This window comes from Genypterus blacodes, unplaced genomic scaffold, assembly GCF_046128005.1.
Source record: "Genypterus blacodes isolate CSIRO-AG114 ecotype Tasmania unplaced genomic scaffold, CSIRO-AGI_Gbla_v1 ptg000028l_1, whole genome shotgun sequence".
Taxonomy (NCBI): domain Eukaryota; kingdom Metazoa; phylum Chordata; class Actinopteri; order Ophidiiformes; family Ophidiidae; genus Genypterus; species Genypterus blacodes.
The window spans coordinates 1,092,501-1,104,891 of record NW_027466841.1 but is presented as its reverse complement, the minus strand read 5'-3'; the positions used below and the strand labels follow the sequence as shown (position 1 = coordinate 1,104,891).

At 47.9% G+C, this 12,391-nt stretch overlaps 1 protein-coding gene across 1 annotated transcript in view; it reads right to left on the bottom strand.

Moving 5' to 3' along the window:
• Positions 1-556: 556 nt before the first annotated feature.
• c1ql1l2 (complement component 1, q subcomponent-like 1-like 2) overlaps positions 557-12,391 on the bottom strand; it is a 12,583-nt gene continuing 748 nt past the window's right edge. Inside the window, exon 2 of the mRNA XM_076144263.1 lies at positions 557-736. Coding sequence (XP_076000378.1) covers positions 557-736 — 180 coding nt within the window. The remainder of the gene's footprint in view (positions 737-12,391) is intronic.

The window sequence follows — 12,391 nt, the reverse complement described above, 5'->3', positions numbered from 1 at the left end:
AAAAGCACTATCTAAGGTAAATTGCACGGAACGACACCACGAATTTCAGTTCAACCGCGTCCACAGCCAGGCCGCCGCCGCCGCCGCTGCGGAGGGACGAGAAGAGACGAGAGCCCCCGCCTCTTTGTTTGCAGGGTTTGTCATTTTGTCTGTGATTTGCTGTGCGATGGAGAGGAGGAACACTGAAAGCGAGGAGCTCCTGACATGTCGGCATTGTTTCGTATTTTTTTTTTTGCGAGGAGCTCAGGAAATGCAGCCCACCTCCACCTCCTCCGCCCCCCTGACGTCCTCTTCCCCTCCTGCCCGCCTCCTGCCCAGCACCTCTCCGTGTGTCCTCAGTAGCTTCCCGTCCAGGCTCCGCTGCAGAGCCTGCATAGGTGTCTGGCGGATGGATTGGAAGCAGAGGTGTCCGTGATGATGGAGAGAATTAGGGAAACTAGAAAGCATTCCGGCTTTGTAACACACACACACACTCCCCCCCTTTTGTCGTACAGCTCGTCGTCTCAACTTCTCACTCTCTGACCGTCTGTCTCTGTCTCTGTCTCTTTGTCTGTTCTCAGTCTGCGTACAGGATGAAGCCAGAGAAGGTGCTGTACTTGTTGTTGTTGCCTCCGTGAGCTTTGCCTCCGTCCAGCTTGATGTAGACCTCGTCCCCTGCGTCCAGATGGAGGATGACGCTGTTGGAGGCGTAGTCGTAGTTCTGGTCGGCGTCCTGGGCGATGGCGCTGGCACGGACCTGGAAGGGACGAGGGACAGATGTGAGACGGGAGAGCGGGTGAGCTTCTGTCCATAACACACTTATTAACTTCAGTCACTCACTTTCTGGACCCTCTGAGGTTTACTGAGGCCGGAGTCACTCGAGTAATTACGGGAGAGGTGGGAAAACATCTCACACACATTGCCAAACACATGGAAACAGACTCTAAAATAAAACTTGAAGATGGAGTTTTGTGTCGTACAGAATAACGTGTTATTCCCTTTAGCCTGAAGTATGTTCATGCACTTCCAACATATTGCTCAACTACTACTACAACTACTAGTGGTCAAAAACTGCTAGAGCAGGACCTTTAATATATTTACCAGTGAAGAAATTCCTCATATATATCAACACTGCTTCTGTATCAAAACAGAAAACAACCACAGAAGAAGAAATGATCAGAGAGACAGATAAATAAATATATAATTGCGTCAAACAAAACCGGCCTCACTATCGATTGTTTTGGTTTTGAACGTTCAACCTTCAGCTCTTCTGTCGAGCAGATTTATGACTTAGATCAAGAAGCCATAAATAGATCACAGAAGGTCTTAACAAACAGGGGGACATGAGGTCCACAGAAAGAGACAGGGAGGGAGAATATAAGACATCGAGGACAATCGGAGTGGAAGGAAGTTTGGGATAACATGCGGAAATCAGTGGGATGAATCTGCATGTTAGACGAGGGAAAAGGGTCAGTTTCATCTTCTTGTGTGGCTTTGTCTGACTGTGTGTGTGTGTGTGTGTGTGTGTGTGTTGTGTGTGTGTGTGTGTGTGTGTGTGTGTGTGTGTGTGTGTGTGTGTGTGTGTGTGTGTGTGTGTGTGTGTGTGTGTGTGTGTGTGTGTGTGTGTGTGTGTGTGTGTGTTTGTATGCATTGCCAGTCTAGCTGTAGGACGTTTGAAGCACCTTTTAAATAACCTGTCCTGGCTAATTAAAAGCTCCATCACAAACATGTGCGCTCTCTCTCTCTCCCGCTCTCTCTCCCTCTCTCCTTCTCTCTCCAGGCATGGGGGTGGGGTGGGGAGGGGGTTAGCTGCATTGCCAAACGTGCAACAGCAGCCATACGTGTGTGTTTCTGTGCATGTGCGTACGTCTGTGTGAGACAAAGAGGAGACAGCACCGCGGCAGACTAATTGTTGTTGCTGTCCGTGTCGCTCTGTGCTCCTACATGAAGCTGAGACGTTCCTCATTGTTTGTGGACTTGGTTGAAAAGCGAATTTGGAAGCGAATGCAAAGTTTGGAGGAATGAGGAGTGACAAGGCGGTGAAGGTCACAGACTGGCCTGAAACCTCCCGCCATGCTGCCGGCAGCGTCCAGAACCTGGAGCCCGCGTCTGCCAAAGCCACCAGGCCTAATTAAATACGATCCAGCACAAAGGGTGTGAACTCCAAACCTTCCTCCCCCAACATTTTTCACCGGTTGTAAACTTGATCAATCGGCGGTGTTGCTAACAAGGAGGATTGCATCACTCCTAACTTAAATGGAACCGAATCGAAACCAAAGGAGATCGTTATTTCCCCCCGGAGCACGAGTAACAGAGAGCGCCGTGCGTCCTTTAAAGCAGGCGACTGGTTAAATAAGCCAATTAGTCACTTAGTCTGGTCACTGAGGGTGAATCAGAATCAATACTTTATATGCATTTCAGGCGTTTTCTCGCCGCTCATTATTGGACTCTGCAAAGTCCTCTATGGATCCTTCCTTGGCTCGCCGTTTGTTCACGCGGCTTTAAATCAAGGCGTCCGCAACGAGGCCCAACAGGCACCGCAGCAGATGCCCAATAATTACTTGGCGTATTTAAGGAACACACACACACACACACATGCACACTCACACACACACAGACACACGCAGCAGGCATATTGATAAATGTGTGGCGGTTCCAAGCTTTAGCGAGCTCCTGCACAGACGCGTCACCGTTGCCAAACATGTCAGGGCGCCTGGATCGGCTTCCCCTGACATTTGGATATATTAGAATGTAAAAATATTTCTTGTTCCGTGCCGGGAAATCAAACATTGGTTTATTAAAAAAAGAAAGAAAGTAAGAAAGGGAGGAAGAAATGGAACGTTCTCAAATTAACATCGGCTTCAAAAGATTATTGCTGTTTCTCTGTCTTTGTTGCCGCTTCTGGCTCCCAAGGACAAATGGAGGAATTTTTTAAGAAAGTATTTCTTAATATATTGTTGAATTGTTTTGGTAGTTTATAATATAATATAGTATTTACCACTAAATAGGTCGTCAGTTAGTCAGTAATATGATCAATCTGAGCTTAAATACATGTGCAGAGTGATTTTGTTATGTCTTTAATATGCCCACTATAATAATTCTGCTATCATTGTTGTTTATGAAGGAAATCAAGCAGCAGTTTTGTCTTCTGTTGCGGTTCAAGGGGTCATAAAAGTGTAAAGTGTTTGAAGGATCATTTCAAAGTGGATGTAGGAGTTTCAATCTTCGTTATAGTAAACGTGTTTACTATTACAAAGTGCTTGTTGAATGAGACTCAAGTGCTTCACTCTGTAGCAACGCAGTGAAACAGACTGTGGACGCGTCTCTGGGTCGGACTGTGCTGCTGCAACAAAGAGACCAGGTGTATGTGTGTGTGTGTGTGTGTACCTCACAGGAAACATCACAGCTGCTGTTAGACTTTATACGTTTGGACCTTTCAGATCTTCAACACAAGGTCCACGTTGATAACAAACTGTATCTATGTTAGATCTGAAACTCTCCCACACCAAATCAGCCTTTTCCACTAACAATCATTATATTACATTTTTGGGGTGCAGGTTAATTATTTTGTTGTTTTTGAAGGATTACAGGCTCATGTTATGGGCTTATTACTGATTTGGAGGCTGAAACACGTTCTTATCCTGATGAAAGTCGTTCCAGCAGCAGCCGTCTGTCGAGCCTCGTTCACGCTGAGCTTTCTTCCATGAATTTTACTGGCAAATTGGGGCGACGGTGATGTGAGGAGAGCTGAGCCATATTTTGAACAACCCGATCTCGATCCCAAGTCCCCATGGAGCCCAGAGACACGCAGGGTTTGCAATTGACTCCTGTGTTGATCCGCCTGTGGCACGACTGGATGTGCAAAGCTTTTGCTTATTTTGTGGTAGTGCTTGCATGAACAAATGTGTGTGTGTGCAGGTTTAATGGGGTGTGTTGTCTGTGCAGGAGAGCTACGGGATCCAAACACAATACTGGGGAACTTCTGGCAGCTTGAATCAACCAAATCTTCCAATCCAAACAAGTGTCAATATTCTGCAGTATCTGACTGGAATCACAATCCCAGCACCTCCTCCTGTCAGCATAGCTCTGCTGCCCCCTGTGGTGAATGTTGGTACTCTACCGCCTGAAGGTTTTTCCCAAATCAGATCCCATCGATTCACAGATCAATAAATTTATGAATTTGAAGGTTTTCAGCAAATTCTACAGAAACAAGTTAGATACTGTAGTGTTGTTATTGTTTCTTCCCCTTTAGGGCATGATGACGCTCATTAGCCGCTTCAAAGCGATCAGGCACTTGGTGTGTCGACCTGTCGGCCTTGTTCCATGTTCTCTGTGTTTTCATGGATTTCCTTTTCACATTTGTTGGAACAGAACAAGTTTCTTCTGAGCGTTTGGCAGCGCCGGCGTGCACGGCGCTCTAACGAGTGCCCCTCTAGTGTTGCTCAGGATTTCCTCATAAACCCTCGAAAAGACACAGTTAACCGAGTGGATTTCAGTGAATGAGCTGTTATTGGTGCGGCCCTCAGCAGAAGAAGAACAATGTTGACGCTCTCTCAGTCCTCTTAACTGTGACTCCGCCGCCGAGAGACGATAAGACGGCGAGAAAGACGGATTAAAGGAGGATCTGAAAGTTTTTGATGGTTTAGGACTCGTCAGCCGGCGGTGGCAGTCGTATCGCTATAAAATGTGTAAAGGCTAATCCGGATAATGAAAGTCTGAGGAGCGTGCGTTTTAAGATGCAGAGGTAATATATGGAATATTGTATATATTTTTTTTATTGTTTATCCTCCTGATTAAATCTGGCAAAGCTCATATCGATGTGCAAACAGAGCCTCCTGCTCCGATTGGGAGGTGCAGGCGTCCAGTGCATATTAATCTGAAATGATCTGCCCTGAGCGCGCAAAGTCAACAGCATCTTATTAGAAGGTTACAGCTTTGGGAGGTGCAGGAGCAGGCGGTTGCGGACTCAGGGGGGATTTGTCAGCTGGGGTTTTAATGAAACTTTAGCTAAATATTTGGCTTTGCTTTTCTTCAGGCGGCCGCCGGAGAACCTCTGGCAATGTCACAGATGTGTGATCCTGCTTAAATGCTTCTCTCTGTTTGGGGGATTTATCTTCTTAAAGTGCACAATGATTTATCTAGTCTGCAAACGTATAAATGTTGGATTTTACTCTTGCGGTCGGACATGTTTTTCTGTTTAGTTTCTTTGCTCTAATGGTTTTTATCTCATTATTTGCTTCTGTCTGATTCAAACTGCCACACACAGCTTGCGTGCGATGATATAACGCATGAATAAAAGCTTTTTTTTCCTCCTGAAATAATGATCAAGGATCTTCTAATGGAGCCGTTTGTTTTGTTTTGTTTTGTCTTCGCTGCACAAAGTCGTGAGGAATACGAGCCGGGGGGTTCAAGGATGAGTCGAGTCGAGGCAGATGTGCGGCGAGCAGCGAGCGCGACAAACAGCCAAGTGGCGGCGCGTGACCTTGACACCCGATAAGCAGAGGAACTTTGACAAGACAAAGAACGAGTGAGGTCTTGAGCGCCGGTGGCGGTGGCGGTGGCGGCGATGCTAAATGAGTGGTGTCGGAGCGTGTTGTCTCGCGTCTGTAATGTTGTCGGCGTGATGGCTTTGATTGAATTATTTGCCGGTGGAGATGCAGAACATTCAAGGCCGTGCTGGAGATTAACACATAACACACGGAGGGAAATGTCAAACGCGGAGCCCCTTAACTGGAAAACAAGCAAACTGACTGTCAGAGTTCAGTTAATGATGGTGTTTATGTTTTTAAAATGAAAATGTGACACAGTTTTAACACTTTAACTGTCATTCCTCCGTTCTTAGAGAGCATTTATTTTTTCCCGCTTCACTCTAAAAGGAATAAATGTCATCAAAATGTGGCTGTTTATTAAAAACACGTCAGATTGATGCAAACGTTGAATGTGGCAACAACGGGAGAAGAACAGAGAGAGAGCTGCTGCGAAACGTGAAGCATCATACAAACACTGAGCCGCCGCTTATTTAAGAGTCACGACTTTCACCCCCTCTTCCTCTGGTGTTTGGACAAAAATGGACTTGTCAAATCTGATGGAAGGAAATGTGAAAGTGGAGGGGAGGCTCAGGCGGATCAGGGCCAACGGATTGGCAGAAATGATGCAAAAGACAAAAACAACAGCAGAGAGCAGCACCCGTGCAGAATCAGAGGGAACAAGAACGCTTTCAGACAGAAAGGTTGTGAAGAAGAGGAAGAAGAAGGAGAAGACCCTATCTTGAGTAAAGGGTCGTCCACGCAGGAAGAAAAGGCGGATTTCAGCGCAGTGCCACGAGAACAGAAGAGAACACGACTTTTAAATCGCATACGTGTCATTTATCAACAAAGAGTATTACCATAGCAACGCCTTTCTAATTTGCAGCGATGTTTACGCCAACATGGCGGCGTGACGTGATGTCCCCCCCGAGCCGACATATTAAATCCGAGGCCGCGTTTTACGAATTAGCCCCGCGGCCGGCGCGTTGACAAGGACGGGGCGTCTCCACGACTCAGACGGGGGATTTGTTGACTTCATGTTAAACCTCCATTTTGGCTCCACGACTCCATTGGCCCTCTTTTAAAATCAAAGTGTACCGCTGTCTAATTGTGTTTGAACATTCCAGCCGTGAACCGCATGCTTAATAGCAGCTTAGATGGCCTGCCACGCTCCTGAGCCCGGGCCAGCACACACACACACACACACACACACACACACACACACACACACACACACACACACACACACACACACACACACACACACACACACACACACACACACACACGGAATTACTGGAATAATGAGAACACGAGAGCTATCAGGTGGGATGTAATTGTGGCGTCAGAAAGCGAGAGCGCGGTCCCCGGTGTTGTCGCTTTATTTGTCGGTGCAACCTAAATGAAAACATGATAAGAGGAATGAAGTGGCGACAGGAGAATTGCCATCTGTCAGAAAAAGAGCTGAAAAAATCTTCTGAAATCATCTCGCCAGCTGTTCCCTTTGTGTCGCAGGAGTTTATTGCTCCAAACCTCTGGCGGCTTGAGGAAAACGCTTACACAATGCTGAAAGGCCTCGCAAAGAGACCATCAGGCGCCTGCATTCCAAAGCCCCGGAACTGAAAAGAGGATGAAGAGGAGGTTGTGGCATCGGAGGCTGCGGCGGTGGTGGAAGCGGCGGCGGAGAAGAAAGGGGGGGGTGAACTCTGACCTGCAGTCCAGCCGCTCTTTTATCCCCGCGTCTGGCTCATCGCGCTCAGTTGATTATCAAGGAACGCGCCGCCGTCTGCCTATACAGCCCCCTGATCATCGCCCTCAGCCACATCTCCAGACGAGACTTTCAATTTCTCCCCCCCTACCCCTCCTCCCCACCCCGCCGTGTGTGTGTGTGTGATACTTGTTACCCCGAAGCGCCGAAACGCTTTATAAATCCTCTCAAATTAGGCAAAGTGGTTTCCCGAGCTCGGCGCGGCGAAACGGAGGGGGATTTGCTGCGGCTCTGCGTTCCTCGTGAAGAGGCCCGACTCGTCCTCTCAGACTGGAGGGGCCGGGTGATATCTTCTTACCGAGTCGAAACGCGGCGGACGTGTTAAACGTGTCGAGCGACGTAGCGGCGGACGGTGAGCCATGTCGAGTGTGTCCTGAGTGTGTGCGCGAGAGAGAGAGGATTGTGAGTATCGCTGAAGGGGACGGCTAAATGTCAGGGGCGTGGAGAGAGAGAGGGAGAGAGAGAGGGAGTGATGTTTACATAAGGAGTCCAGGGGCACTTGTCTATCTCCCATATGGTGCCGCTCATTATAATGAAGGATCCTTGTGAGTCAACGCCATCACATCCTTGAGTCAGCCGGCGACGCAGGAAACCTACAGCCTGTTTCTGAACATATGTGTTTGATTTAACAGCACATGAGATAATCAAACAGCATTTCATCCTAGTGTGTGTGTGTGTGTGTGTGTGTGTGTGTGACGGTTTAAGTGGTAGGCAGTTCAAATTTTGAAACTTCACCAATAAACGATGGATTTTCTTCCCTCCGCTTCCAAGTGACAGCCGAGGTGTCATCCTGACTTTTTCCAGTCCATGTGGTATTTCCTAACAGCGCGGGCCAATCTCGGTTTAATAGCCCTCACACCTAATTAGGCTCGCTCTAATGTTCCAGCCGGCCGAGTGTCAAATCCAATGTCCAATTACACAGCAGATCAAGGCCAAAGGTCCGCCTCCGCCGCCTCGCCCGCTGATTATGGAAGAGGCGGCGCGGCGTACATCACACAGAGGGCGAGAGCGCCTGTCAGACGAAGGCGAGGGACACATGTGGGCACACGCGCCTGTTCATGCTCGTGTACACATAAGAGGATCAATACCAGGGGTGAAGAAGACGAAGTCGAGGCGGGTGAGGTGGAGGAGGGAAGGAGGGAGGGAGGGAAGGGGTGGAGGGGGGGGTGTCTCTCTCTCAAACCCTGCCTGTCCATCTCACACAGAGTCTCTCTGTTACACACAGAGGCCGCTCAGTGCTGCAGCCCAGAGAATAGCAGGTCCAGAATGCTAAAATCACTCAAACTTCTCGTGCTGTTTACACTCGGTTCTCTCCGTTATTGCATCTGTATCACGTTTGCAACACATTCAAACTGTGTTTTGAAAGTGTTTTGATGGTCTCAGGTGCCTTTACCACCCGGATACTGAAACGAAAGAGGTGTTGGTTAACGTGTGCAGCACTTCTTAGACTTATTAGTTCTTTTTCAAATCTCGAAACTGAAGAACCTAGAAGAACAGTCGCCACTTCAATAGCAGAAAGCCGTCGGATGTGTTTCAGCCAAACAGCACAGCTCAGAGCCCTGACATGATAAGACTAATCCCTCTCCTTCTCTCTCTCTCTCTCTCTCTCTCTCTCTCTCTCTCTCTCTCTCTCTCTCTCTCTCTCTCTCTCTCTCTCTCTCTCTCTCTCTCCACCTTGATTTAAAGCGTATGTCAACATTTAAAATTAAGCGTCAGACCCTCATCCAGATGGCATCACATGCTGGACACAACGCGTGGGCGACACCTGGATACACAGCAGTATGGACACCTGACTCCCCCCCTCCCCCACCCCCCCCCTCCCTTCAGATGTCTCTATTAGCCGAAGTAACAACACACACCAGCCGTAGCATAAACAGTCCAGGTGAGACAGAGTGGCGTTCGGTTTGAAGCCGAGCGCACAAACACACACAGACCCCCAATTCATTCCAGTTATGTGCGTCTCCGCTTAATGTCCCCGTGTGAGAATCGATTGCGTGTTCCCACAGTCTGGCTTTCCCTTTGTGCTGCTGCAGTTTTTGCTTTCTTTTCTCCTTTTTTTTTTTTTAAAGATGAAAACTTTCAAGCTCCTTTTTGAAAAGTGAGCAACCGCAGACTTAACATAGAGGAGAGATGGAGGGCAGCGCACAGCCGGGGTGGGTTAGGAGAGGGGGGGGCACGCATACAGTGTGTGTGTGTGTGTGTGTGTGTGTGTGTGAGAGAGAGAGAGCGAGGCGGCGACTGAAGCAGTAATTGCTCGGGAAGAGGCATGTGCACGAAGGACGTGGAGGCTTATTAAAGGAGGAGACAGAGTGATTATTCACTATGGTCCTCTTGAGAGACTGATGCTGAAGTCGTTGCTTTTAATTAACTCTGAAACGGTTTTGCGGATTAATAACAATATTAAGAAGGGAACGGAGAGGCGAGAAACACATCCTGGATCCCATTCAAGCTTTTTAATTACAATCAAATAGGCTCCGTGGCACAATAGCACAATAAACGTCTTTTCTGTCCTTTCGTCTCCCTCGCCAGCGGATTTGTCATGGTTGTCACCGCTGTGCCTCCCAGTGTGTGCGAGAGACAAGACGCTGACTTACTGGCGAGAGTGCGGGATCGGTCGGAATGTTTGGCACTCGGCGAGAGAGAGCAGGAGACGAAGATGAAGAAGCCAAAGGAAGTAAAGGAATAGTGGGGAGAGGAACTTGGAAAGCAGCTGAAGTCGCTGTGCTGGAAATAGATTTATTTGTTTACCGTGGAGCTCACTTCTTTCTTTTTTTTGGGGGGGAGAAATCTCAAGGTTCTCGGGACAATTCAATAATTCCTTTGTGCCAAGCCGAAAAGGAGGAAGAGGAGGGAACTTGGAGTCTAGTAACATACGGCTGTTGATGTTCGGCGAAGCCCTGAAGTGGGAGGAGCACAAACAGCACTGCAGGGCCTGGAAACCTGCCGCCTCCTACAGCCAAAGGATGATAAAATACTGGTATTGTCTGCAATTCCCCCGGCCTCCCCGTCCCAACTCACCGCCGAGCTTTTCGCTGCCTTAATGAGCTGAGGAAAGCACCGGTGTGACTGCAGGAGCGCCGGCTCCACTCGCAGCACTTCATCAATGATGTAGCATAAGTTGGCCAACATTTATAACCATTCACAGTCATTTACACAGACGGAGGCTCAGGGGCTCATCGGCGTCCGCAAACACACACACAGGCTGACACACATCACAGCAAAAAGGGACACACGTTTGTGTTTCCTATCTGCGTATAGGAGGGAGGAAGAGGAGCAGTCACCACTTTATAAACATTACCCGGGTCTCTGGAGATGCGCACAGTGTGTGTCTAGCTTAAGTACCTCCACGCCCTCCTCTGGGGAGCACAATGAAGCGGGAACAGAAGGCGTTTTATAGGAACATATGTTCTCCTTGCCCGATTATGTATCAATGCTTTTACACCCACCCATAAACATTACTGTGAGTGAGACGTTATATATAGAAGACACTTCCCTTGGCTGCTTTGTCCCCACAGACCAGGGTTTTTTGCTGGCTGCCATTTTGGCAAAGGTGAAGGACTTCAACCTCTAACTGTCATGGTGAGAGTGCAGGTTCACACCAAAGCTGATTTAAAGAGTCAGGAAGGCCAGAGCAGCTCCTCCACAGCATCCTGCCTTCATCTCACTCCGGCCTCTCTTAATTGCCTCTGGATCATCTTAACACGCCATGTTTCCTTTCAGTTCTCACCTCAGTCTTTCTTTTTGTTTAGCGTGAGATGAATCCTGCAGATGTGAACCGGGTCAGGAGGGGGCAGGAAGCTGCCGAGCCTTGATCTCAGTCGCTGTCAAAAGTGGAGAACAAGGCAGCTGCTGCTTTTTTTTGTAGTCATATTTATTTATTTTGTCCACAGAGGAACTGGCTGCTGTATAGAAACTGATCTGACTGCAGAGCAAAACCCCCTGCTGAGGCCAATATCCATGAACTGGACTGTATTTATTACAGTTCTGTCTCACTCCCACGTTCTAAGAGTCTCTCAGCAGCACCAAAGTCTCTCATTATAACACTTAAACTGTCTCCATATTTATCTCCATGTCAGTGCAAGTCACTGTGAATATAGAAATGAGTGGATTTGAGCCTGTAATCATCACAATGATAAGAGATAAGCATGTGAGCAGCCGTGTGTGTGTGTGTGTGTGTGTCTGTCATCTCAAGCCACTTCTCCTAATTTCACCATCATACAGTAACGTTAAATTCCTTAAATATGTCCTCTCATGTCGCTGATCTTAATTCACTTGCAGAGCCACTGAAGCCTTCAAGCTGTGATTATGTTTGGATTGATTTCTTTTTAAATTGCTTATTTCCCACGGGATTTGATTTTCTCTTTCTAATATTTGTATTAATCTCATACACACAGGCTGCAAACTTGAACATATGTAAGTATCAAAGCAACGTGGATATGATTTATTTATTATTATTTATTTGTTTTATCAGCAGAGACTTGGAGGAGCGGAGCTTCCAACGCTGCAAACTTACACCGTGTATCCGACCTGAGTGGAGCCTGCGGGGCTGGAGCGCGTCAGAGGAGCCGAGCACCGAAACCCGCGGACACGTGAACGCAGCACCGGACAGATTTAATGTTTATTCATCCCGTATCGATCAGGATTGATACGGTCCGAATATCAAAGCGACATTTCAAATCAGACAGAACCGGCACACAAAGTTACAGCCACAAACGGGAAGCACAAGTATTAATAATGATAATAGTAATAATAATTATAATAATTTCTTTTTCGACTTTCCAACCTTGTTGAATTTCAGTTATCCCTCAAATAGTGTCTGCGTAAATTCCTTTTAAATATTTCTCCACGGGAAGGAAATAAAGGACATCGTGCGCGAGCGTTTCCAAACCTTTTTAACGGTGAAAATACCGCAGAATCTCCCGAAACTGTGTCCGCCCTTCAACACGGAGGGACGCGGGCAAAGTGAGGACGCGACGCTGGAAGACGCGCAGGGGAACAGGGGGGACATGCGGGGACAGGCGGTGTCCACCAGTCAACACGTCTACATCCCCCCCAGGCGCGCTCAGCTGTGCGCCCCGGGGGTCCGAGGCTCAGCTGACTCACAAAGTCACTTTACTCT